The 27295-nt window shown below is 46.3% G+C and overlaps 1 protein-coding gene across 1 annotated transcript in view; it reads right to left on the bottom strand.

Annotated features, from left to right (window-relative positions):
• The window catches only part of LOC122173448 (deleted in malignant brain tumors 1 protein-like), a 492944-nt gene extending 465854 nt beyond the window's left edge, over positions 1-27090 (bottom strand). Inside the window, exons 1-2 of the mRNA XM_065578734.1 lie at positions 26784-27090; positions 15030-15344 (exon numbers count right to left, since the gene is read on the bottom strand). Of these exons, the coding sequence (XP_065434806.1) occupies positions 15030-15344; positions 26784-26994 (526 nt within the window). The 5' untranslated portion in view covers positions 26995-27090. The remainder of the gene's footprint in view (positions 1-15029; positions 15345-26783) is intronic.
• Positions 27091-27295: the final 205 nt, after the last annotated feature.

The following is a 27295-nucleotide window of genomic DNA, read 5'->3' as shown; positions in this document are numbered from 1 at the left end:
TCTCACATGCCACAAAGTAATGCCTGCTGTAACCGTTGTCGGGGAGGGAGGGGTAGTGGGGAAGAAACAGACAAAGCCTACACAGAAACAGCTTGGAATATAAAATGGGACACTTGCTTGTATTTGCTGCACTTGATTTGAGACATGCTGGTCTCCTAGTGCCTATTCAGAGCTCTTGAATAAATTTGATTTGCTTTTCCACCCTGGTGTGTCTATTGGTGCAGCGCACACCGGGCAACGAACCCTGTTGCCCGCTCGGGGCCCTCTGGGCCGGCAACAATAGTATGGGTGTTTCTATTACTTAATAAGGGGTTTGGGGGTGTTATAGCAGATGTAGGCGTTTAAATAAAAAGTGTGTGCTGTAACTAATCCAGTGCTTACTTGACAACTGGGTCAAGGGGAACAAGTACTGCAATAAAGAAGCCCGGCTACTCAATCCGCCTCTGGGTCCTCCTGCTCATTCTTCTCTAACATTATAGACATTGCTCTATTGCTAAACTGTGACTGTTACATATATGTTAATGGCAATCATGTTGGTGTCACTAGGCATAGCTACCAGGTAACTCGGGAGAGGCCAACAGATAAGCAGACGAATGGGAACTTTTCTAATTGTAACTGCTACAGAAGGGAGGGGTAAGAGGGAGTAACAGAACAAAGGCTTACACAGAAACAGCTTGGAATATAAAAGGGAAAATTTTATTTGTATGTGCGGCACTGGATTTGAAACATGCTGATCTCCTAGTGCCATTTCAGAGCTCTGAAATAAACTTGGCTTGCTTTCTCCCCTCGGTGTCTTTATTGGTGCCAAGCACACCAGGCAACGAACCCCTGTTTGCCATCTCGGGGCCCAGTTCTGGGCAGGCAACAATCCTGTTCTCTATCTGCCTCCCAGGGTGCTCGTAGCTAATATTTGTACAGTGTTTTATAGATGTAAAATCCTCTATAAGTGCCACTTATGAGTATAATACAGTATAATGCCCCTTTTCCAGCATTTCTCCTTCCTAAGATTCTGCTTTCCACTGGATTTCTCTCTACAGAACTATTTTCCCAGCTCTATTTTTGTACCCTTTTTTGTCTGACAACATTTCCAGTCTATGTAGGCCCCTTTCCATGTTGTCTCTCCTCACTGATATTTAGAACCCCTCCTGTGAAAGATATTGCAACCCCACGCAGTATCTTTGGGAACCATTGTATGAAATCTGTGAATGGTTTAGGTATGATTGTGTTTTACGCCATGGATGACGGTTACCACAGGTCCTCCAGGAAGAAAAAACAATGGAGGATTATTGAGGTGAAACACTGAGATCGTAAACAATCCAGAAAGGTACCAGGCCTTGGAGCGATATGCATGGATTGGTACAACCTGGGTTCCCAGAGTCCAGGAGACAAAGAAAGACTTTTGATAGAAAAGGGTGAGTTTAAACAAACTCAGGGCCTTCGTTTTGATTCAGGAAATGAACAGGATCTTCTCCACATGGGAAGGCCAATGCTGTATGATTTGAAGGTACATTGCTGTACCAGGCTGCCCATGAGGAAGATGGGTGATTTCTGGTATGTTCAGTAAGTGTGGAGGAATTTTGTATTTTGTGTGTGTTTTCTCTGTGAAGCTTTTATCCTACTAATAAGGTGCAGTCAGGTGAGAAAGAGTTGGGAGGTAATTTGTAACTGCTGGCAATACACTGTTCATAGCACGCGGAGAGAAAGCACAGCACGGGGGCTGGCCTTTAAGCAGCCTGGCTTCTGGGGATATCACAGTGGAAGTCAGGGGGCTGTGCAGCCTTTAGACCCTGGTCAGCAGAAGATGGGACTGGGGGGTTCTAACCTGAGACAGCTGATGCCTGGAGTCTGAGGTATAATTTGGCACTCCTGGAGTGCACCACGGGGAGGGAGCGGGGAGGATACAGATGCAGTTTCCCTTAAACTATGATGCTCCCTAGCTAGTATCATCTCCAGATTTCATGGCTGGGCTGTTCCACTGCCAGACAGTTAATGAAATATTAAATGAGAGAGGAGTTAACAGGCACCCTCGGCCACCCCACCCAGCCCGGTATCACCCCTCACCTTGACACCCTGCAGTCCCCTTCTATTGCAGAGGCATTTCACACAGTGACACCAATCAGCACCCACCTCTGCGCTGTGCCCTGGCACTTTGCACCTGCGCCCCCAGGATGATTAAGACCAGGCAGAGCAGGGCCCCCAGGATAATGCAGACGACCACAGGTACCGTGACTCTCCCACTGTCAGTCAGAGGGCGACGCGGGGGAGCTGGATGGAAATAAACAAGCAACAAAGAGAGATTATCCTGTGAGAGTCATGGGGAGGGGGGAGCAGGGAGCTCCCCAGTTACTCATTGCACGGCCCAGGACAGTAGGGTAATGGGCTGGGACAGTCTGTGAACCATGGGGGCAGCTCACAGGCTGCTGTTTAAATCATGGGCCCTGCCCTGTCAGCTGGAGCCATGAGACAGGAATCATCCTACTCAGCACGGCCTGCAGCTCCCACCCGGGTGTCCTTCGCCCTCAGATTTCACAGACCGTGGAAAGGAGATCCTTCTCTCAGGCTGCAGCTTCCAGCTCCTCCTCTGTGACCCAGCCCCAGGGGAATTTAACCCTTGATGGAGAAGGTGGATGGTTTACCTGGGGTATTTGGTGAATCTGTCGTCTGTGTCACACCTGCAAAGGGAAAGGGAGGAGAGTTAGAGCCTGGAGCGAGGGGGAAGTGACATGTTTGTTACCGGGGGAACCTCACCTCTGAGAGTCCCTGGTTGTCTCCAGCTGTTACCTCCACAAACTCCCTCACAGCAGCACAGGCCCTATATGTTAGTGATTTAGGGCCCAAGTCCCTTTTGCTCTGTGCAGCAATGAGGACTCTAGTAACAAACCAGCACACTGGGGCCTGTGAGGGATGCAAGGATTATGTCGGCTGATGTCTTACCCAAACTAACTCAATAAAGTTTCCACCCCACAGCATCCATGATGCTCTTTCACACAGGAGATGGGGGGGGCCTGATCTGTGACCAAGGCGGGGGTGGGTGGGCTCATCCATCCTCCTCCCCGAAAATTACAGTATGTAACAGAAACATCTCCTGTCACTCACCTGAGCAATTCACAGCAGCATCCTCCTTATGGTCACAATTGCTCTCACCCCAGGGCTTGGAACAACAGTCCCAGAGAGATGACTCTGTCCCTCTGCAGTTCACCTTCTCCACCCAGATGGGACCAGTCCCCTCACCGAATGCAGCCTTGCCCGGGGCAGATACAGCAGATCCACAGCCCAGTTGTTTACACACAACGTTAGCATCCGCCATGTCCCAGGAGTCATCACAAACTGTTCCCCAGGAGCCACGGTACCAAACCTCCACTCTCCCCGAGCATCCGTCCTCTCCTCCCACGACACGTAACTTCTCCCTGTCTGGAAATGCAGAAACTTCACATGTTACTGCGACAGCTGGAAAAGTCATTAGTGACCAAGAGGGAGACCCAGAGAAGCAGAGATACCTGTGCAGCTTGTAGAGTTCGGGCATTCGGTAAACAGGGTCTGAGGTGGTTTCCCTTTAGTTCCTATGGAGAGAAAGCTGAGGTGAGTGGATCGGACAGTGTGTGCGAATCAGGTTTGAATAGGGTTTATCGGTATTTCACACCCCTAATATCAGTGCTTTATAAATTGGCTGAAAGACAAAATCTGTGTTATTGAATAATTAACTAGCTACTCAGCTGTTACACTGGATTTTGCAGTCTTTAAGCAGCTCCCTCCTGGTGGGTATGTCTCTTTATGTAACTGGCAGGACAGTATCTGATTCTCCTCTAGCTCTCCCTGCGACAACCCCCCTGACCCCTCTGCCCAGAGATTGGAATGGAAACAGACACCTGAGCTGAAACTCACCCTCATTACCACAGGAACCAACAGAAGAGGGAAAGTAATATGGAGAGGGAGCTGTACAGGAGCTGCAGGTCTGAACTTCCCCACAGGGAAAGGCAGTGTGGTCCAGTGGTTATGGTGCTGCACTGGGACTTAAAAGACTGGGGTTTTATTTTTGTTTCTGCAACAGATCTACTGTGTGACTTGGGCAAGTTCCTTCACCTCTCTATCATCTGTTTCCCCTTCCACTCGTCTGGTCCATCTCGACTGTAAACTCTGTATGGCAAGGCCTTTCTCGATCTGTGTTTTGACAATGCCTGGGGCAATGAGGCCTTTGGGGATTTTAGGTGTTACCATAATATAAATAATACTTGAGACACAGATCTATAGATGACCTTCACAGCCCAAACCTCTGATTGTTATTCCTTGGAAGATGTTTAACCAGAAAGGCACACGAAACATGTTCTTTAATGGGTAACACTTCCTGGCTCTTCCAGAGGCTTGAGCCAATGCTCATTAAGGCACCATGGGTGACCTTGGGACACTTCATCTCTCTGTGTCTCCATTCCCTGTCTGTAAAATGAGGGTAATAATGCTCTCCTGAAAGGCTCTGCTGCTGTGTGAGTGAGAGTTGAGAGATCAAGCTTCTGATCCCAGTAACAAGGATTGCGAAGGACTTAGAATTTGTTCATGCTAATTAACCATTGAAACAATTTACCAAGGGATATGGGGAGTCTCCTTGATATGAAGTCATTAAATCAAGACTGGACGTATTTCTAACAGATATGATCTAGCTCCACTAAAATGTACTGGCTTGATGCAGGAATTACTGGCTGATATTTTATGGCCTGTGATATGCAGGAGGACAGATTAAAAAATCCTAACAGTCTCTTCAGCCTTTAAAATCTCTGATTCCGTGACTTCACTGGGTGTTGGATTAGGCCCTAATTGTGGTTGCAGTGAAATGTATTTCTGTGTAATAGCGATGTCCATGTTTGTTATTAACAGGCCACATTACTATTTCTAGAACCTCAGATACCAAAAAAAAGTTTGTACCATTGCTGAGAATGTTATATAGCTATAGCTATAGATTGATATAATTGTTATATTTTGTTACTTTTCACTAGATCTTTTTATCAAATACATACACATTTATTTATAATGTATATAAATGTGTATGTATTTGATAAAATGATCTAGTAAAAAGTAAAAAAATATAATAATTATAACAAAATCTTTCAGTGAGCTAGACCTGTCTGTTGAGTGTGTGTGTGTGTGTGTGTGTGTGTGTGTGTATGTTTGCTATTTACCTTCACAAGCAATATGGGTTTCTTCTACTCTGTTACACGATTGTTGTTTCCAAGGGTCTGACTGGCATTGCCAAAGGGAGCTGTGCTGCTTATCGCACCGAACACCATCCACCCAGGTGGGGCCAGAGCCGCTTCCATGTGTAAACTCTTTCAAAAGTGTCCCTCTGTCTCCACAGTCCAAGTGTTTGCATGTAAGTGCCATGGTGACGGCATCCATAGGATTGTTGCAAACACTGCCCCAAGTCCCACTGTAGAAAACCTCCAGTCGCCCAGCACAGTCACTGCCACTCACCAGTCTCAGATCCGTGAATTCTAGGAGGAAAGGCAGAAGTTGGGTGTGAAGGTTTCTGATTCTGAAACACACGGGGGGTTAAAGGCTGAAATCCCAGAGATTGCTAACAATCCTGCCCATTCTTCTCCAGAAGAATCAGAGACATTCTTCTAGAGACCAGTGACAGGCCCACGAGCAATGAAATTATTATTTAAAAGACACCATTTACCAACAGTTGCAAACAGTGGTACCCGAGATTCAGAAATCAATGTGACATTTGCAGTACCCTTTGGTATTAACTATTGGCAATGCTGACTTTTTAATGGTGACCATTGCAAGTGGGTAGGTAGTGGGGAGAGTGAGAGAGAGAAAGGAAAAAGGAGATAAACTTTCTGACATCCTCAGCTCACTCCTCAGACACTCATGTACTTCATTAAGTCCCCTGATTATCCGACTCATGGGAGCATTCCCAGACCAGACCTGAGCAGAGAACTCCCGCATCCTCTTTGTGTCTGCAGTTGTGCTGGCCCCATCCCCCGGAAGGACAGTTCCAGAGATTGGATTCGTTCCCAGTGCAGTTCACATCATCCAGCCAGATATGCCCGGATCCTTGCCCATAATGAGCCGAGACAGTTGCGTTGATGGCGTGTCCACATCCAAGTTGTTTGCAAACGACATTGGAGTCTGACAGATCCCAGGAATCATCACAGACTGTCCCCCAGCTGCCATTGTAATAAATCTCCACTCTCCCGGCACAGCGACCTGCCCCATTCACCAGTCTGATCCGCCTGCTCCCTGCAGGGATAGATCCCAGCTGTTAATGTGCAATATAATGAGAACTAAACAGCTTCCATGCAAATCAATGATGATGCTACAATGGCTGAGATACTGAAAAATGTGTATCTTTAACAAGAAACATAACGAGAAAAAGTCAGTAGAATTAGGAAATGCTGAAGACTTTGTGAAGAAACTTCTGATAAAAAGCATTTAAAGGGACAGGACCTAATCCTGAACCTTTAGTCATCTGAGTCATCCTTATGGGACAGCTCTTGAAAGTAAGAACTACTAGTGAAGCTAAAGCTTTGCAGAATCAGCTCCTACTTGGAAAACTTGAACATTTTCAAACAGGTCTTCTAAGGATTCACAAGAAATATCATATTAACTAACAAATTTATCAGAAATTCCAATTTTCTTTTAAATTGTTACAGACTTGGGAGGTTCCAGAGGCTTGGAGAAAATTAGACTTGGGACCCATTTATTTTCCAAATAAAGGAAGAAAGGCAGGTGCATACATGTACCTACGGTAGAGTCTAATAGACTTAGGGCTCTATTCTAATGCTGCTGAAGTCAACAGCAAAGCTCTCCCTGCCCTAAAGGGAGCAGGAATGGGCCCTTACTGTGCCATAGTTACCCTGGAACTGGAACGGGCATGAACAATGATTTCAGTGCAGTAACAGTACAGTGCATGATACAGGTGTTTATTAAAAAATCTGTTATTTGAAGAAAGCCATTGTTTATTTACCTTCCCCAGAAAAGAAACATAAGAACATAAGAGCTGCCAGCCTGGGTCAGACCAGAATTCTGTCTGCAAAAGTGGCCTGTACCAGAGCCGTACTCTGATCATCTTAGCTAATAGCCATTGATGGACCTATCCTCCAGGAACTTATCCAGTTCTGGTTTGAACCTAGTTATACTTTTGTCCATCACAACATCCCATGGCAATGAGTTCCACAGGTTAGCTGTGTGTTGTGTGAAAAAGTTCTTCCTCTTGTTTGTATTAAACCTGCTGCCTATTAATGTAATCAGGTGATTCCTCGGTTTTGTACTGTGTGAATGGGTAAATAACATTTCTCTACTCACTTTTTCCACACCATTCATTATTTTATAGACCTCTATCATATCACCCAAAGTGTTTCTTTTCTTAGCTAAACAGCCCTAATCTTTTTAGTCTCTCCTTTGACAGAAGCCATTCTGTACCCTTCAACATCCTTGTTGCCCTTCTCAGTACCTTTTCCAGTTCCACTATATCATTTCTATGGATGGGGTAACAAGAACTGGACATAGTATTTAAGGTATGGGTGGACCATGGATTTGTTGTGATAGTTTCTGTCTAATTTTCTTTCCCTTTCCTAATAGTTCCTAATATACCATTAGCCTTTTTGATCATTTCTCAATTTTCAGCAGTTTTCAAAGAATTATCCACAGTGACTCCAAGATCTTTCTTTGGTGGTAACGGCTAATTTAGAAGCCATCGTGGTATATGTGTATTTCGGATTATTTTTTTCCAATGTGCATTGGTTTGCACTTATCAACAATGAACGTCACCTGCCATTTTGTTGGCCAGTCACGCAATATTGTGAGATCCCTTTCTAACTCCTTGCAGCCTGGACTGAACTATCATCTACAAACTTTGCCACTTGACTGTTCACCCCCTTCTCCAGATCATTTATTAATATGTTGAACAGCACAAGTACCAGTACAAATCCTTGGAGGGACCTGCTGTTCATGTCTCTCCATTGTGAAAAGTGACCATTTATTCCTACCCTTTGTTTCCAATATTTCAACCAGTTACTGATCCATTAGAGGACCTTCCCTCGTATCCCAAGGCTACTTAACTTCCCTACGAGCCTCGGTGAGGGACCCTGTCAAAGGTTTTCTGAAAACCCAAGTACGCTGTATCAGCTGGATCACCCTTATCCATATGCTTGTTTACTTCCTCAGAGACTAGAGAGCCATGACTTCCCTTTACAAAAGCCTTGTTGACTCTTCCCCATCAAATCATGCTTATCTCGGTGTCTGATAATTTGGTTCTTTACTGTAGTTTCTACCAGTTTGCCTGGTGCTGATGGTAGGGTCATCGGCCTGTAATTGCCAGGATCTGCTCCGGAGCCCTTTTAAAAAATCAGCCTTACATTAGCTACCTTCCTGTCATCTGATACAGAAGGTGATTTCAGTGATAGGTTACATACAACAGTTAGTAGTTCTGCAATTTCATATTTGAGTTCCTTCAGGATCTCCCCCACATCTTCTGCAGTGAAGATTGATGCAAAGAATTAATTGAGCTTCTTGCAATGGCCTTGTCTTCCTTGAGTGCTCCTTTAACACCTTTGTCACCTTTGTTATTTAGTGGCCCCATGGTCTGTATGGCGGGTTTCCAGCTTCTCATGTACTTAAAACAATTTCTAGAGGTAGTTTTTGTGTCTTTAGCAATCTGTTACAATAGTGATGTACAATCAGTAGCAATAAAAATATTATCATATAATCCTCAATTCCTTTTTCTTTTCAATGAAGCAAAAGGATGTACTATTAAGATTAGGACATAACAATACCACATTATAACAAAAAGTTGTACTTAATCACCAAGAGAAATAGGGTTATGTATGACTTCCTTTTCCTGTTAATAATAATAGAATCTAATTCCGATATAGCACAGTTCATTGGTGGATCTCAAAGCACTCTACAAAGGAGGTCAGTGTCATTATCCCCATGTTACAGATGGGGAAACTGAGGCACAGAGATGTGAATGAGCTGCTTGAGGTCACCAGCAGGCCAGTGGCAGAGCTGGGAGGAAACCCCAAGTCTCCTGAGTCCTGTTCCAGTGCTCTGTGAAATAGGACACATTGCCTCCCCCTCTTTTCTTTTTTGATTCTGGATGCCCCATTATTGAAGATTTTAAGATAAGAAGCCACTGTATTTACCTATTTACTGACCTGCTCAGAAAATTCTCTCTTTTGCCCAACAAATGTTAGGATAGATATCAATATTTTTCATTGTCAGATTTTTCCATTATTCTTTCAAAAAAAAAAAAAAACCCTCCAAAAACCCATCTGATTGTTTTTGTGGTGAATGTGGGGGCAGGGTAGAGGTTCCTGCTGTGTACCCTGAATGTCATCTACTAATTTGACTTTTAAGATGGTGTCACAGTGTCAGAGGGAACAGGCAGCTCTGTCCCACAGGTCGACATGGTCACAAGTCCAGTGACTGCCAACCATTAAAGCTGGATGGGGCTGACTGCGGGAAAATGGAGCAATCATCATGGGGATGTTCTCCTAGATGGCCTGGCTGGCCAACCGGGAAAACTAGTCTGCGGCAGCAGGAAGTCTTCACCTGGCCTGTAACACAGACCACTGAGCAATATGGTAATTGAGCCCAGACACACATGGCAGGTGGGGACTTCCAGAAAAAGCAAATTCACAGAGAAAGGGGAACGGAGTGAGGTAGACAAACTGCACCCCAGCTGGGTCTCATGAGCACCTTGGTTCTTACAAGAACACAGGCTCATTCTGTTCTTTTCCTGTTACTCCCCAGGGAAGCCCAGCTCACTTAATTTGCAGTGAAGCAGAGATTAGATGAGCTGCAACACAAGTATGGGGTGTTTGTTTTTTTAAACCCCTTTTGCTCTAAAGCATTGTTCCAGCTGCTGATTAAAGTGCTTTGTTCTGAGTACGCTATAGGTCACTATCACAGGACACAAGTTGCCCAGGGGCAGAAATGCTGGTGCCTGAAACCCAGTCGGACCTGCAGGGGGCTAAGTGGTTGGTTTGCACTGGGTAGTGTAACCAGGCCAGGCCTAACAGAGGAAGAATCTCGAGATTCCACCCCAAGACAGGCCAGGGCAAGTGGGCCAAGGCCTCATGTGGGTGCACATAGAGACACCAGAAAGGGGAGAAAGGTGCAACTAATCCTGTAACCGTGACAATGTTAAATGAAAATAAAAAAAATGTTTGTGAAAATTTCCATAATAAGGAAACAGTTTTACATCTGAAAAAGTTTTGATTAAAAACGCAAGACAGACAGACAGACAAAGAGGTTGCTGCAATGCATTAACCTATCTGGTGGCTGTGCTTTTCTCTGTACACAATACTATATTTTTACAACAGAGTTTGACCCTCGGATCCACATATTTTCAAGGTCTGATGAGATCACAGCACAAGGTGAGATGTTTACAGGCCCTAGGACAGGTCATGTTCCCATTGAACAAGGACAGGATGTTTGCAAGATTTCATAGTAAGTCACCTGAGCAAATGACGCTGACATCCTCATCAATTCCTGCCTGCTCTGCCTGAGACGTGGAGGTGATGCAGAGCGTCAGATTAGTCTCGTTTCCTTCACACTGGACACTTCCCAGCCCCACAGGGCCCGTTCCTCGCTCAGACTTAGTGGGGTTATAAGCTTTCTCAGCGACTCCGCACTGGAGCTCCCTGCACACCACGCTGGCATCGTTCATGTCCCACTGGTCATCCAGCACTCTGCCCCACACACCATGGAGGGAAATCTCAACTCTCCCATCGCACCGGCTCTCTCCATTCAGCAGTCTGAGTGATTCAGAGCGACCTGGGCTCAGGAGAGATGGGAAATTCACTGAATAACATTCCCTGTTATACATTAGAAATAATCCATACTATGCAAGAAATTATGGAAGGTTTCTAACTCAGAAGGTATTAACACAGTGATTGATGTGTATCAAGGAGTAACTTTCATGAGTTAAAAGGAGTAACCTCTGCAGAAGGTTTTTTGGGTTTTTTTGTTTTGTTTTGTTTTTTGAATCTCTAGGTGCCGGGTGCTATAAGGATTGTAACACCGAGGGGGACAGAGGGGCTTGTTAGCATATCCTGGAAGATGCTGAGCTCGCAGCTGCACTCTATTTTTAGCCTGCCAGTCCCCTTGAGCTGGGAATTACATGCCCAGCACAGAGTGTAGATGTACCTGAGGCCCAGGGAGTTTCCCAGAGCCAACCCTCAGGGCGCACTCCATACCACAACTCTCTTCTGGCCTGACACGCTCATTGCACCAACTGACTAGTGTTGAAATCTGCATCTAAAAGGTGTTGTGTAAGTTGTCATGCAAACTGCTATCATGCTGGTCTTTAATATTGTTGTGTGGTGCATGAACAGGTGAGGTTTAAAGAACCATAGATGTGTGCCTAAGCCCAGCTGTCCTAAACAAAGGGCTGTTGTTTCACTGGCTTGACTCTGTCTCCACTGTGAATTAATTCAGTTGAAAGCAAAGCAAAGAAACCCCCATTTACATGTAAGGTAAACAAAGCCATCAGGCAAACAAATGAGGGATGATAAGCCCTTAACAATCTTGATGGGGGATGGAGGCTGCACCCCGCAGGGAGCCTTCCTGCCTCTTCAAACAGGGTGAATGAACTTTGGGAAGATTTGAGCAGAGGCAAAAAGCCATTTTGTTATCCATCACCTCAGGGACAGAGGAGGAGCAGGACCCTTTGCGGTCATGGAAAGTGGATCCTCTTGGCCTGGAACCCAAGAGTAGCTGGAACTGACTCAAGGTGAGAAATCTGCTTAGACAGAGACTGTAACTTGCTGGAGTTAAGTTTTAGTCACTAGAAAGCGTGTTTTGTTTTCTTTTACTTGTAACTATACTTGTGTCTTGCATTGTTAATTATTATCCCTTAAATATCTGTTCTTTGTTAATAGATTCACTCTAGTTTTATTATAAAACCATTCCAGTGCTGTGTATAAAACTGAAGAGTAAAATCCTCAGCCAAACTAGCAGGCTGGTGTCTCTTTGGAGGCAGCGCACTTGATAACTTCTGTGAGTATCCAGTGAGAGGGACTGACCGCGGCCGAATGACGTCTCTGGGGAACTCGGGCACTGGGGTTCACTGATGGTTCCCGGTAAGGCGAGGTTTGGACTGGCAGAATCCTGAGGAGTTGCTAGCCGGGCAGGCGAGCTGGTGTGGCAGGGAGCTGACAATAGCTGAGCAGCACAAAGCTCTCACTTGCTGAGGCAGAGCAGTAACCGTGTCTGACAGTTCTGAGTGACCTGAGCAAGGCCTCACATACCCTCACTTTCACCATCTGTAAAATGGAGGGGATAATAATACCCACCTACTGCCCAGGAGCTTTGTGAGGATCAACTAATGTCTGGAAAGTACTTTGAACACATCAAGTGCTACAGAAATGGTGAGTGCTCTGAAGAATCAGGTCCTGGGGGGGTCTCACGTTAGTGCCCCACCACCACAAGTTAGTGGAGACTTTGGAAACTTTGGCTTTAATCACCAGAGGTAAAACTTTCAAAAGCGCCTAAATGACCAGGAGCCTAAGTCCCTTTTCAAAATGGGACTTAGGCAAAGAGATGCTGAATGGTAGTGGGGCTCCATGGTAGTGGGGTTCCTAAGTTGACTTCCATTTTCAAAAGTAAGTTCCGAAATCACTGATCACTTATGGAAATGTTGCCCTGGGTGCCATCCACCCAGTGCGGTGAATGATGCAGGAGCTGAGTGAAACAAATAGTTTGGAAGCATCCAATTAGACTGTATCATAATGTGTATGCAAAAGGGGGCAGGGAGAATTAGAAAGGATAACAAACAAACTGATGGTATTTCCTAAATTTTGAGTATTTGACTTTGACTAAATAAGATTATCCTTTTTTTTGTATGTGACGTAAATATTAGAGCTGGTTGAAACTCCCACATTTTTTCCTGTGAAGTATTTCAAATGCAATATTTCAGTTTTTCTCTAGATTTTGACCTTTGAAAATGGAATGAGAATTATTGTTTAGATTCTAACTAAAATGTTGTTTCATTTCAACTTCCATTTCAGTTTGACAGTTTAAGATTCTCCTGCCTCCTCTCACGTTTTATTTTTTCCTGTTTTTCCCCACTGTAGAAATTTTGGAAAAAAAAAAAAGTATCAGGAAGCAGGAAAAACACTTCTGAACCTTTTTCACCTGCAAAAGTGTGATTTTTTTTTTAAGGGTGTGGGGGAGAAAGTGCTGCTTTCTTTGTTGCATGCTACCAAAAATATCCTCAGGAACTCATGTGAGAGACGGGAAATAGTTATGATCAGCAGTTTATAATTCAGCCAAAATGGAAGGAATTTCACTGAAGTAAGGGGAGTTCCTGGCCCCAGCACTAGGGTTACCATATTTTGAGTGTCCAAAAAGAGTACACTCCACGGGGCCCCGCCCCCTGCCCCGCCCATGTCCCCGCCCCAACTCCACCCCTTCCCCAAAGTCCCCGCTCCAACTCCGCCCCCTCCCCTGCTTCCCACAAACATTTGATTCGCAGGAAGCCTGAAGCAGGCAGCAGGTAAGCTGGGGGTGGGGAGGTGGGGGGAGGAGGCGCGGCCCAGTCTGGCCCCCCCAACCGAGTGGCTCCCTCCGGCGGCCCCACACCGCCGGGCCCGGCCCGGCCCCCGGCCCCGCACCCCCAGGCCAGCCCTCGGCCGAGCACCGCCGGCCCCGGCCCGGCCCCCAGCCCAGCATCGCCGGCCCCGGTTTAGCACCCCTGGCGCCCAGCCCCGGCCCCGGCCCCCGGCCCCGGCCCGGCCCCCGGCCCAGCACCGCCGGCCCCCGGCCCCACACCACCGGGCCCGGCCCGACCCCTGGCCCCGGCCCCCGGCCCAGCACCCCTGGCCCCCGGCCCAGCACCCCCGGCCCCACACCGCCAGGCCCAGCCCAGCCCCCGGCCAAGCACCCCCGGCCCAGCACCCCCGGCCCAGCACATCCCTATTTTCCCGGACATGTTCGGCTTTTTGGGATTTCCCCCCATTTGGGGATTTGAGGCCCAAAAAGCCGGACATGTCCGGGAAAATCCGGACGTATGGTAACCCTACCCAGCACTGACCCCTTGCTGAATTGCAAAGGCCGGCTGCAAGCAGTGAAGGCATGAGGGGTTCTCCAGAAGGTGGTGAGAATATTTTATAATAGAAAGTATGAAGCAACCTCTAGAGAGGGGGCCGCTCCACCTGTAATTACTAGAGTAATGATTTGAAGAAGGATGGAGACAGTGGGTTGGTGACATTTATGAAACTCTAAGGACAAATTCTGTCCCTGCTTTACTGCCCGGCATAAGCACATGTTTGCAGAAACTCTTCCAGGAGAAACCAGGGCTCTTCCTGGTCGTAACTATTCTGGTGATAATATACTTAATTTTATTTTATTTGTAATATATTAATTATTTTTATATGTGGTTTAGAATCTAGCTCCCTCTCCCCTTGCTGTGCCCTGAGGTTCCCCTGCTCTGGGGTCAGTGTCACACACTGAGGGGCAGGTGTCCTTAATCCAGCATTACACTTACCTGAGCAAACCACACTGGCATCATTGTCATGGGAGCACTGAGAGGCCCCCAGAGCAGTAACAGGGCATTGGCTCAAATGGGGTTCAGTCCCTTTACAGTGATATGTGTCTGTCCAGACAGAGCCAGTTCCCTTCCCAAAATATGCTTCTCCTGGAGCCGATACAGCGAATCCACAGTTGAGCTGATGACAGAGAACGTTGGCATCTGGTAAATCCCAGCGTGAGTCACAGAGGGTTCCCCAGGCACCAAGAACCTGGATCTCCACCCTCCCTGAGCACTCTGTGCTGCCATTCACCAGCCGGAACCCTGTGTACCAAAGGGAGAAGGGGTTTAGAGAGGGAGCATTTAAGATATATTATAGCAAATAGTTAAAGAAAGGAAAGTCAGGGGGCACTTGATCCCTTTCTCATTATCTTGGCTTGTTTGGGGTTTTGATCCAACCCTATCAAACCCAGCTCCCTACACAGTGAGATCAGTACATTGCTTCACCCTAATCTAGAATACATGTCATTGGGATTTTAAAGCTATTATGCTGAATTCTTACGTGAGCATATGACACCGGCATCATTTATGTGTGAGCATCTCTGATTCACTTGTGATATCCTGGGACAGGAGAACAGGAGAGACTCATTCCCCGCACACTGGAATTCTTCAGTCAAGATCTCGCCTTGTCCTTCTCCAAAGTGACCTCCTCCTGGGATAGATACAGCTATTCCACACTGTAGTTCATTACAGATAACGTTGGCAACTTTGTGATCAAAGTGTGCATTACAGACTGTTTTCCACGTGTTTCCACGTTTTATCTCCACACGTCCTGAGCAGGCACCATCTCCTCCAACCAGCTGGGGTTTAATGTGTCCTAGAAAGACAATGGAGGCTGAAAATTATAAAGGGCATTTGGGAGTTGGGGTGCTCCACTGGTATAAAACTTTGCCTAAAAGCTCATACTGGGTCAGTGGCAAAGTGAAGGCAGCAATAGAAATAAAAAGGCAATATATTAAAAAATGGAAATAGTGGGAATTTGAGCAAATCGATATGCATTAAAAGTTATTATATGAAGAAAACTGATAAGGGAAGCTAAAGAGATCAGGATAAAATCTGTGACTGGGAGGACTATGAAAAATAAGGAGTTTTTTAAGTATATTAGAAGCAAGCAAACAAACAAATCCTAACAATGCTATAGGCCCATTAGAAATGGAGATGGTGAAATTGTTAATAATGAGGTAGAAAAGGCAGAGGTGTTCAATACACATTTCTGGTTTTGGACAGCAGCAGGATGTCTATTCATATCCTGTGAAGAGGATGAATCTCTCTCCAATCTATTGGTACCTAAGGAGCATGTTAAATGGCATTTATCAGGGATCAACATTTTTTTACATCAGCAGGCCTGAATAGCTGATAAAACCATAGAATAATAGAAATGTAGGGTTGGAAGGAACCTCAAGAGGTCATCTAGTCCGTCTCCTCACACCAAGGGATGTTTAAGTACACCTAGGCTACCCCAATAGATGTTTGTCTAACTTGTTCTGCAAAGTCACCAATGATGGGCAGTACACAATCTCCCTACGTACCCTGTTACAGTACTTAATTATCCCTCTAGTTAGAAAGTTTTTTCTAATATCTAATTTGAATCTCATTTGCTGCAATCTAAGACGATTGTCTAATCCTACCCTTGGTGGATATGGACAAAAATTGACAAACAACCTTTCAGTTATTTGAAGACTGTTATCAGTTCACCTCTCAGTCTTCTCTTCTTTAAACCGAAAATGTCCAATTCTTTCAACATTTTCTCATAAATCATGTTTTCTAAACCACTTACTCTGTTTGTTGCTCTCCTCTGGACATTCTGCAATTTGTCATTATCTTTCTTAAACAGTGATAAGCAAAACTGGACACAGAACTCCAGCTGAGGCCACACCAGTGCTAAGTAGAGCGGGACAATTACCTCCTGTGTCTTACATATAACATTCTTGTTAATACAATTCAGAATGACATTTCCCCTTTTCACAACAGCATCACAATTTTTTAGATTGTGATCCACTATAACCCGAAGATCATTTTCTGCAGAACTGCTGCCTTGTCAGTTATTCCATATTTTAGGTTTTTTGCATTTGATTTTTCCTTCCTAAGTCTAATACTTTGCACTTGTCTTTATTGAATTTCAATTTACTGATCTCAGACCAATTCTCCAGTTTATCAAGATCATTTTGAATTTTAACCCTGCCTTCCAAAGAGCTTGTGACCCCTCTCAGCTTCATGTCATCCACAAATTGTGTAAGTTTATCTCTACTCCATCACCCAAGTCATTTACGAAAATATTGAATAGTACCAGACCCAGGACAGTGTTATTTTGTATTTATCCATAGGAACACAGCAATCACAGAGAAAAGAATAAAGCAAGTGAAGGCCTACAGGCCTATGTCTTACCTAATGCTCAGCTTTTCCCTCAAAACCTGGGCTGCCTCAGCTTATCCCAGGAACCCCTGCTTCTGGGGATTGTTTCAGTCTCCTTTCCTGCAGACCCTGCCTCACCCCCTCTGTTCATCAGGGCTCCCCTATTAACAATTCCCAAGCTCTCTGTTTAAGATTTCTCATTTCATGGGTCCATCGCAAGGAAGGGGGCTTAAAATAAATAAATAAAAAATAAAATGAGCTTGTGCTCATCTTGGCCAGATGCAAAGGTTCAAAAGCCCTGTCGCCTGTATTGTCAGTTAAGTACCAGTAACTGGGTTCTATGAAACCATTGTCTGCCGTCCTGGGACATGTGGGGAGTTCAGAGGGGGGTTAACCTTTGAATCTCAGCAGGAAATGTGAAAATAGCAATAAAAGGAAATTCAGATATTTTCCATGTTCTTTGCAGGGGTCATAGTGGACAAAGAACTGAACGTGAGCTCCCAGTCTGATGCTGCTGCAAAAACGACTAAGGTGATCCTTGGCTGTATAAAGAGGGGAGCAATGAGTACAGCTGACAAATGCAGGATTTCCAGTATACCGGAAATTTCACTATTTTAAAATTTCCTGTGAATTGGAAATCCAGCTAAAATTTTGTTTTGGAAACTCCAGCCCAGGGTGTATCCAACATGAAATTTGCTCCCAGGACCCCCAACAGATGCGGAGTGACACTGACATCCTTGTCAGTTTCACCACTGTTAGCACCAGGACAAGCATGTCAATTTCTCACAGACACTGCTGGGGTTCTGGGGCAGCCTCATCATGTGGCCTGACCTGGACTGGGGAGCCCCGGGCTTCCAGACCCCTTGGCCAGCTGGCAGCCTAAACAGGCAAAAAGCCCAGTCCAGGACATTCTGCAAGGCAGGGCTGCCCCAGAGCCACAGACTCTGGGACACCGGAACCCATCCCAGGACTTCCAGAATCCCTGATGCAGACCCTGGAGCTGAGCCTTGGTTACAGCTGGGGCTCCCAGGGCTTGCAGGTTCCTATCCCATGGCAGAGAGCCTGGAAGCATTGGCATGGCTGCTCTGGAGGTACAGACCCTAGAAAGACCAGGGTCTCCAATTCTGGGGCAATCTGTATGGTGGGGCTGCCCAGAGCTAGAAGACTGGAGTACCCAGCCCCGGGACAATCTACATGGCAGGACTAACAGGAGCCACCAGAGAACCTGACAGGGAACCAGGGACATTTCCACCAGACCCTGCTTGCGGTTTCGAGAAAGTTCGTTGAACCCGATTCACTTTCATGATAAATGTTGAGTTCAACAAACTGTTATTTTCCAATGAAACTCTGGTTTGCCAGATAATTTCCAACCTGCTCTAGTAGGGAGGTGATTTTTGCTCTGTGTGCAGCACGGGGGAGACAGATACTACATCTGCTTTTAGTGTCCACATTGTAAGAAGGATGTTAAAAAAATTGGAAAGGGCGCAGAGAATAATGATTCCAGGGCTTGAAAATGTGCCCTGCAGTGAGAGATTTAAGGAGGTCAATCTGTTTAGCTTATCAAAAAGTTGACCTAGAAGTGTCTTGATTGCAGTGTATAAGTATCTTCGCATGGACAAAACACTGCATACTAAAGGCCTTCTTAATCTAGTGGAGAAAGGCATAACAAGAACCAGTGGATGGAAGTTAAAGGCAGATACAGGTAAGGCATACATTTTTCACAGTAATACTGATGAAACATTGGAACAAACTACCAAGGGAAGCAGAAGATTCTCCACCTTCTGAAGTATTCAGAACTAAATTGGATGCCTTTCTGGAAGATATGCTTTAGCCAAACACAAGTTCAGATGAAGTACAGGAGTAATTGGTTTAAATTCTATAGCCTTTGTTACCCAGGAGGTCAGACTAGATCTAAAGCTCCCTTCTGGCCTTAAAATCTATACAGCTATGAATCAAAAAGAAAGTTAAAGTTTGCAAAGTGAAGCACTCAAACATTCAGAATGCCAGACTTGTACTTGCCTGTGAAACCTTCATTAGTAACTTTTATGACTATACTTGCTGGTTCATTGTCCAGAACATGAATCTGGCAAAGGCATGGTTGGTGTTGCAAAAACACAGACACTCATGAGAAGTGCTAGACACTGGCACATGCATAAACACATTCCAGAAGGGTAATACCAGAACACCTTGATATAGGGTTATGATGTAAACATACTCCCCAATGATGATACAGGGACACACTAACCCCTCCTAAAGATGAGGTCAGGATGACAGGGGGATGGATAGAGATGTTTTAATCCAACCAAAATGTACAAGGGAAAGGGTGATAATTAACCACGTCAAAGGGGCAAAACGTAACTTTTTTGTATCAGAGTATAAAAAACAGATTACAGAGGGGGTGTCTTTTTCTGGCCTCGGCAGGTGGGGGAGTGGAAATTCTCGCCACTCACTGAGCCAAGTCCATTGTAAGGGGCATAGATGTGCCAGTGTAACTGTAGACATTGATCTGAGGAGCTAGTACTGTGCTTTGTCAGCAATAAACCTGGCCAAGCGCCTTCACCACTGAACCAAGTCTGTGGTCTTCTTGGGCAGTTTGATTGAGACCTGCTGCGTCAGCTATCTGTGCAGAGCTGGTGCAACACACAGAGAGAAAACACACAGCCAACAGCTGACAACACCTGGGAGGCTGGGAAGTATTATTATCTCCATTTTACTCATGGAGAACCAGAGACACTATGGTCAAAATTATCAAAAGCATCCACTGATTCTGGGTGCCCAACTTGAGATACCCACGTCCTGTTTTTTCAGAGTACTTATGCTTGTGCAGCACAGCTCCCACTGACTTCAGTTTACAGCAGTGCGTGCTCAGCACTTCTGCAAATCAGACATGCATGGTCTCAAGGGGGGCACCCATAAAATGAGGAACACACAATTAGTGACCACCTGTGAATCATTTGGTTTCAGTGACTTGCCAAGCATCACATAGGAACTCTGTGGAAGAGGCAGGGATAGAATCCAATTACCCAGGGCAGCATTCAGCTACCTTAACAAGAGACTCTCCTTTCTCTTTCTGCAATCCCCTGCCTCACACACAACACACTTCACAGTTTCTGCAATCAATGAGGCAGGGGGGCTATAGACAAAAGCCTCCTTCACTCCACAACCCTGATTCAGAGCACGGTCAATTCTGTGTGCTGCATGAAGCAGGGGTCCTGTGGAAAAAATAACAAGTTATCATGTAATGAAAGACTGAATATTAATGCATATGTAAAGACGGGCCAAAATAGAGTTGCAAAGACAACTTTAATTCTACCATTTCCTTATTTTTACAGCTCAACATTTGCAAACTTAATGTTCCTTGAAAGTAAAGTTTTGTGCATAATTTTCTAGGTTTTTAAAAAAGCAAACTGAAAAATAGAAGTTCCCGGATGTGGAATCATGTTGACACCCACATGGGTCATCAACAGCTTTTGAGCCTTTAGATCCTCCACAAAAATCTCTGCCAATTGAGCTAATGGAGTAACTGACAGCACTAGTAGGTCATCATCCTCTTTGTGGACCAGCACTAGAGGGATATCAGAAGATTTTGTTGGAGAGTTTGATAAATATTTGCTGACAGCAGGGGAATGGCAAAACTCAGGGATACTAGGTTCCATTCCAGGCTCTGGAGAGAGGTGAATTCTAGTGGTCACAGATTCTTCTTCCTCTGTTCCCCCAAGCCTAACCCCTTCTCTCCAACTGTCCCTGTCCCAGTCCTGTCTCTTCTCCATCCCTTGCTCTGTGTCCCAGTCCTATTCTCCTTGTCTACCAGTTCCTGCCTCCACCCCTCAAGCTTCTCATCCCCAGACCCAATCTCCTTGTCAAGCCAGTCCTGGACTTCACCTCTGGCTTCCCCAGCCAAGTCCCAGTTTCAGCCCTGTTCTTTGCGCTGTCCCTCCCCTCTGGGGTCCTCATCTGATCTGCTTCTCACTCCCACACTTGCGTTGGGTTGTCCTGTCTGCCCCAACCCCCAGTTTCCCTCCCTGGATGCCTCATCCACTCTCAAGGCTTCTCTACATGAACACTTAGTTTGTTGCAAAATTTACCCCGCTCTAGCCTGCTGCACACTGAGTGTCTGTGTGGAACCTGCTGCTGCGCACTATTCCCCTAGTGCTTTGAAACGGGAGTAGATCTGTTCCCTAGGGAACTGTTAGGACTTGTCTTCCCTACCGTGCTGTATCAGTGCCAGTGCATCGATGTAGTGGTGCTGATTTAGCACATCTGATGAAGATGCATTACCTCGATGGGAGAGCGCTTTAAGTTGATGTAACCTACGTTGCTCGGGGGGTGAGGGGGGCATGTTTCACACCTGAGTGACGTAACTTACATCAACTTAAGCGGTAGTGTAGACAAAGCCTTGGAGCATGGCAGCATGGTCCACATGGACACTTGGTGCCTGTCAGGACAGTGCAGGGGAGATTTACACCCCATCTTGCCACACAATAAATGTTCATATAGATCTGCTGTCTGTCTCCCCCACTCCACCCTGCCTGCTTATTCCAGTCTTTTTGCCCAGATAGTCTTATACTCCCCCCACACCCTGGTTACTGATCTGATCTGTTTTTCCTCACCCACCCCCAGTTCCTCCCCACTGATTCCAAATCCCAGACTCCTCCCCCAGGGAGTCCCAGTCTCCCCAAGTGCCTAATCTCATTGATCAGAAAGTCCCAGTCTCTCCCCACCTACTCCCTGTCCTACTCCCCCTGCCTAGCCCGTCCTACTCTCTTTCCCCCTCCTCCCAGTCCCCATCTCCCGCTTTCTCTCCCATTCCCAGTTTCTCTCCATCCACAAGCCTCCAGGCTCAGAATATTCCCCCTGCATCCTTATCCTCATCTACTTTCCCCTCTCACCCTGGTCTGTGTTCAATTCAGGTAGCTTCCTCTCTGCGCTTCCTGGGCCCAATAGGTGGAGACAGTCTCCCTTATCTCAGTCCTGGTGCCTGGTGTCACTCTGGCCCACAGCAGACAGGAGCATAATTTCAGCATAATTTTATTGGCCACACACTTTGCCACTGCTGCAACCCCCCTTCGGGGACCATCACCTGGTTGCGGTGAAGGGGCTCGTGTGCTCCAATGAGCCTCAGAGCGAGGCTGTTGGGAGCTTCATTTTATTTCAGATTTGGTATAATGAGAAGATTCCAGAAGACTTGAGAAATGCCAACATTGTTACCGTCTTTAAAAAAGGAGATAAGTCGGAGGGTGGAAATTATCATAGCATTGCCTTGCTATCTACAGCAGGGAAAATTCTTGCCCGTATTCTTTTAAACTGATTACTTCCCCTTACTGAGGAAATATTGCCAGAATCTCAGTGCAGTTTCAGACCATCCCACAGGACAACCGACGTGATCTTCGTTGCCCACCAAATCCAGGAAAAGTCTCGGGAGCAAAATCAGGACTTGTACATGGCCTTCATCAATTTGACAAAGGCCTTCGACTCTGTCAATCGCGAAGCCCTGTGGAAGGTGCTGGCCAGATTTGGCTGCCCTCCAAAATTTATTAAGAGCCTAAGGCTTCTACCTGATGAGATGACTGCCACCGTTCTCTGTAATCCCCTGGAGATGGATCCTTTTGGCATCAAAACTGGGGTTAAGCAAGGATGTGTTATTGCCGCAACCCTGTTCTCCATGTATTTATCAGTCATTCTGGTCCTTGTTAAAGACCGCCTCCCCACTGGAGTTGACATTCAATACAGAACGGATGGGCGGCTTATTAATCTTTGATGTTTCCACTGAAAGTCTAAACTCTCAGAGCGTCCATTACTGACCTTCAGTACAGTGATGACTGTGCCATCCTTGAGCACACTGAGAATGACCTTCAGTCCACACTGGATTTTTTTGCACAAGCTTACCGAAGCCTATGACTCTCACTCAATATCAAGAAAACTGAAGTGTTCCATCAGCCTGCTTCAGGCCTTCCACATGACCTGCCACAAATCACCATCGAGGGACAGACCTTGGAAAGAGTTGAGGACTTCTGTTACCTCGGTAGCCAACTTTCTCAAAATGCAAAAATTGACAGTGAGATCCAGCACAGGATCCAATGCGCAAATGCTTCCTTTGGGAAACTGCTCTGGCACATTTTCACAGACGGTGACCTACAGCAGGACACCAAGATCCAGGTCTATGAGATAATTGTTATTCCTGCACTCCTTTATAGCTGTGAAACCTGGGTGACCTATCGACAGCACCTTAGGAGTCTGGAGAAGTACCACCAACGATGTCTCTGGAAGATCCTTTGCATCAAGTGGGAAGATCGCTGCACTAACACCAGCATCCTCATTGAAGCTAATGTCACCAGCATTGAAGCAATGATCCTCACTCACCAACTCTGCTGGGCTGGACATTGTGTGCCGATGCCAGACTCTCACCTCCCAAAACAAGCCCTCTCCTCTCTGCTCACCCATGGTGAGAGATCCCGTGGTAGTCAGAGGAAACCCTACAAAGACACACTGAAAACATATCTCAAGAAAACTCATGTGGATATCACAAGCTGGGAGGAGCAAAGAACCAACCGATCTCAATGACACTTCATTCTCCACCAGGCAGTGGCCTGCTTCGAGGGGAAGTGCCTTGACCTTGAAGTTGAGAAGACAGAGAGAAGAAAAGAAAGAAAGAAAAAGAACTTTCTCCCAGCAGGCAGCTGACCCATCAGGAAACATCTGCACCTATTGCAGGCAGATCTATGGTTCCAGGATCAGACTCCTGAGTCGTCTCAGGACCCATATGTAAATCTGTGGTAGAGATCATCCTTGAATGGAGGGGTTGCCGATGACGGCGATGCTGCTGCTGCAACCAATGAGGCTGTGGGCCTACAGACAACAGCCTCTTTCACTGTGCATCCCTGATTCACTCCCTGGGCACCGTCCAGCCTGTGCACTAACTGAGGCAGGGACCTTGGCAGAGGAGAATGTTTTGGCGAAGTTTGGTATTAATCCAACCAGAAATGAAATCTGAATGCTGTACAAGAAGGGGTTGAGAGAGACAAGGTGGGTGAGGTAATATCTTTTATTGGACCAACTGCTGTTGGTGAGAGAGACGAGCTTCTGAGCTTACACACAGCTTGTCTCTGTAGGATCAAAAGTTTGTCTCTCTCCAACAGAAAGGGGTCCAATAAAAGATATTACCTCACCCACCTTGTATCTCTAATATCCTGGGACTAACACGGCTACAACAGCACTGCATATAAGAAGACGACTGTCACTTTTTGGAAAGTTTTCTACTATTCTGTCAGGACAGCATCTCTCAAAAATTGCTTGGTGCAGAAACATCACAGATCCTATATAAAGAACAGGAGTACTTGTGGCACCTTAGAGACTAACAAATTTATTTGAGCATAAGCTTTTGTGGGCTACAGCCCACTTCATTGCATGCATAGAATGGAACACACAGAAAGAAGATATTTATACATACAGAGAACATGAAAAGGTGGAAGTAGCCATACCAACTGTAAGAGGCCAATCAACTGAGATGAGCTATTATCAGCAGGAGAAAAAAAAAACTTTGAAGTGATAATTGAGATGACCACATCAAAACTGTAGCCCACAAAAGTTTATGCTCAAATAAATTTGTTAGTCTCTAAGGTGCCACAAGTACTCCTGTTCTTTTTGCGGATACAGACTAACACGGCTGCTACTCTGAGCTCCTGTATGTGTTTGTTCTCAGTGATATCTAGTGCACAGGGCAGTTTGTAGACAGCTGAGTGGTTATTTCTGGAATAATTCTGAATGGGCCCAATCCTGAGTTCTTTATTCTGTTTCTACTCAGTCTGTACAAAGCAAACTCACATTAGTGTCAATAGCTGCCTGCCTGAGTAAGGAACCCCTAGGAGCTGGCCCTACACCTCTATCCAGGGAAGACGGGGATTAGTGACAAGAATGGACATAACTATAAGGGTCATGGAAAGACTCATCCTCCTCTCCAAGCTTCAGCACAGGCATGTGGAACTACCCTGCCAGCACAGCAGGGGTTAAAGGAGCCTTTGGGCCCAGCTAGCCCCACCCCGCTGTACCTGCAGCCAATGCGAGGCCTGGGGGGAGAAAACGAGAGACCCTGACTCAGTTGAGGGCTGACTGGTGAAGAGGCAGGACCGATCCACCTCACTACCTGAGGGGAAGGGTCACTAGCCTGCAAGCCGAGGCAGCCACCAGGGAGTAAGCACTGTCTCCCCAGCCAAAGGGGACTGTGGAGGAGACCTAGGAGCCTCCAGCAACTGAGGTAACTGGGTCCCTGAAGCTCAGCGACATTGTGGGGTTCAGTCTCACCAAACTTGCAGCTGCCCCACCTAAAGGAGCCTGGGACTGCAGCACGAGGCCACCCAAGATCCACGAGAGGGCGCTATGGTATACAAGCCACCAGCGAATGGGACTAGAGGGGCCATGCCCCAAACAAAAGGGACAGTGGTAGGAAGTAGCCCAGCGCAGTGGATTTAGATCCCTTCTGGGAGGCCTCCCCCATTCAGGGGTAGATGTATGCAGGACCCTGGGCTGGGACCCGGTGAAGAGGGAGGGCCTGGGTTTCCCCACCCTACTGCCTAAAATACTGAGGCAACTTCATCTGGAAAACAAGGGGCTGTAGTTCAGATGCAGCAACCACTAGGCAGCCCGCCCCTTCAAGTGCCCTGTTACAAACCCGAACTTTTTTGCCACTGCAAACGTGCAGCTCCAGCTGAGATGCAGCAGCAGTTTTACAGAAAGGTGCACAGAAGGGACTTTGCTTTGATACCCCTTTGTTTGTGTGCAGCTCCCTCCTCCTGGTGAGGTTCAGAGGAGAGGGACTCCCTGCTGTGCACTTGCTAGGTGTGCAGCACAAGGCATTGCGGTTGTTATTACCAGGTTAGGAAATTTACATTGGTGAAGGTCAATGTGTTTTCTGAAGAGTTTAAAAGTCCTGGCAATTAATTTCTGTAAAGTTCACGTCCACCGTAGCTTTTTTATTTTTAAAAAATACTAAGAAATTGCATACAACCCCTCCCCCATGTGAAGAGCGTATAGATGTTTGTCATTGAAACACTCAAAATCCAGGAAAGGGTGGAGATTAAACACTGCCCTGAGCTCCCACTGCCAGCGGGAGCTGCTAAAACTTTTGGAACTATGGGGAAATATTCTCTCTTCCTTGTGCTATGTCAGAGGAAGATATTACTCCCACTAAATGTTAAGAAGAGGGTAGTTAAAAATAAAATTTATAATGAGTCTGTAGCTGTAATGTTAGCTACTGAGTCACAATAATATGATATTCCTGTGCTGTGTAGGGTTGAGGTATATTTTTGGCTGAGCTCTCTATGCTATGCTAGATCTACAGTATATCAGAGGTTTTGAAATTTTCTATTACTGGTTGGTCCAAAATGTGAGAAGTAACAGAGCAGAGAGGGGAGTGCTCTTGGTTAAATCTAATTCTGGCCAAGCTGAGAGAATCTGCCCATTCCTCGGTCACCCTATGAGGGTGGCAAAGAAGCTACATAAATGCCCCACCCTCTGTACCTCTGTGGTTGGGTGTCTGGGTCTGGATTTTGACATGAGTGTAACATTTTCAAAAGTGCCTCAGCAACTTAGGAGCCTAAGTGACATTTTCCTTTTTAATTTTCTCTCCTATCTGCATTTTTAGACCCATTCAGAAGGAAAGGGAAAGGAAAGCCGTGGCATTAAAACAATGGGAAATGAGATAATGAAAATGATTCAGTCACACAGGGGGATCCTCAGAGTCCAGTGACATGAACAGTAATAATTACAGCTGAGTAATAACAATCATTACAGAACTTGCTCTACTTTTTGTTCGTTTCTCGTTAGGGTCACAGGCCCACGATGCCTTCTGGGTTCAAGCCCTTTTGTCTTAGGGGGTTTGCTTTTCAGGACAGAGCTGGCTGAGTCTTACCTGAACAGGTCACTCCAGCATCCTCTCCATGACTGCAGTCACTCTGACCCCATCCCTCGTTCTCACAGTTCCAGAGAGCAGACTCGGTACCATCACAGGCAACTTCATCCAGCCAAATTGGTCCAGATCCTGCTCCAAAATGAGCTTCGTCAGGGGCACTGATAGCAGCTCCACATCCCAGCTGCTTACAAACCACCTCAGCATCTTCCATGTCCCAGCTGTCATCACACAGCGTCCCCCACTGATCCTGGTGTTTAACCTCCACTCTCCCGGCACAGGGGCTGCCTCCATCCGCCAGCCTCAGCTCATCAGCACCTTCAAAGAGAGACACAGAACAGGGTCAGAGTGAGCAGGGAGCCCCCTCCCCAGCATTATCACAGCAGAGTCCGCGCCCATCAGCAGGGGATCCGCGCCCAGAGCCAGGAGAATGGGACATGCCCAGAGCTGTCTCATGGCGCCACCTTCTCATGTCTCAGGGCCTCACATTCGGGGCTGTCAGTGTTGCAGCTCTC

This window comes from Chrysemys picta, unplaced genomic scaffold (assembly GCF_011386835.1).
Source record: "Chrysemys picta bellii isolate R12L10 unplaced genomic scaffold, ASM1138683v2 scaf1, whole genome shotgun sequence".
NCBI lineage: Eukaryota > Metazoa > Chordata > Testudines > Emydidae > Chrysemys > Chrysemys picta.
The sequence above is the reverse complement of the archived record's forward strand: the minus strand, read 5'-3'. Positions and strand labels throughout refer to the sequence as shown.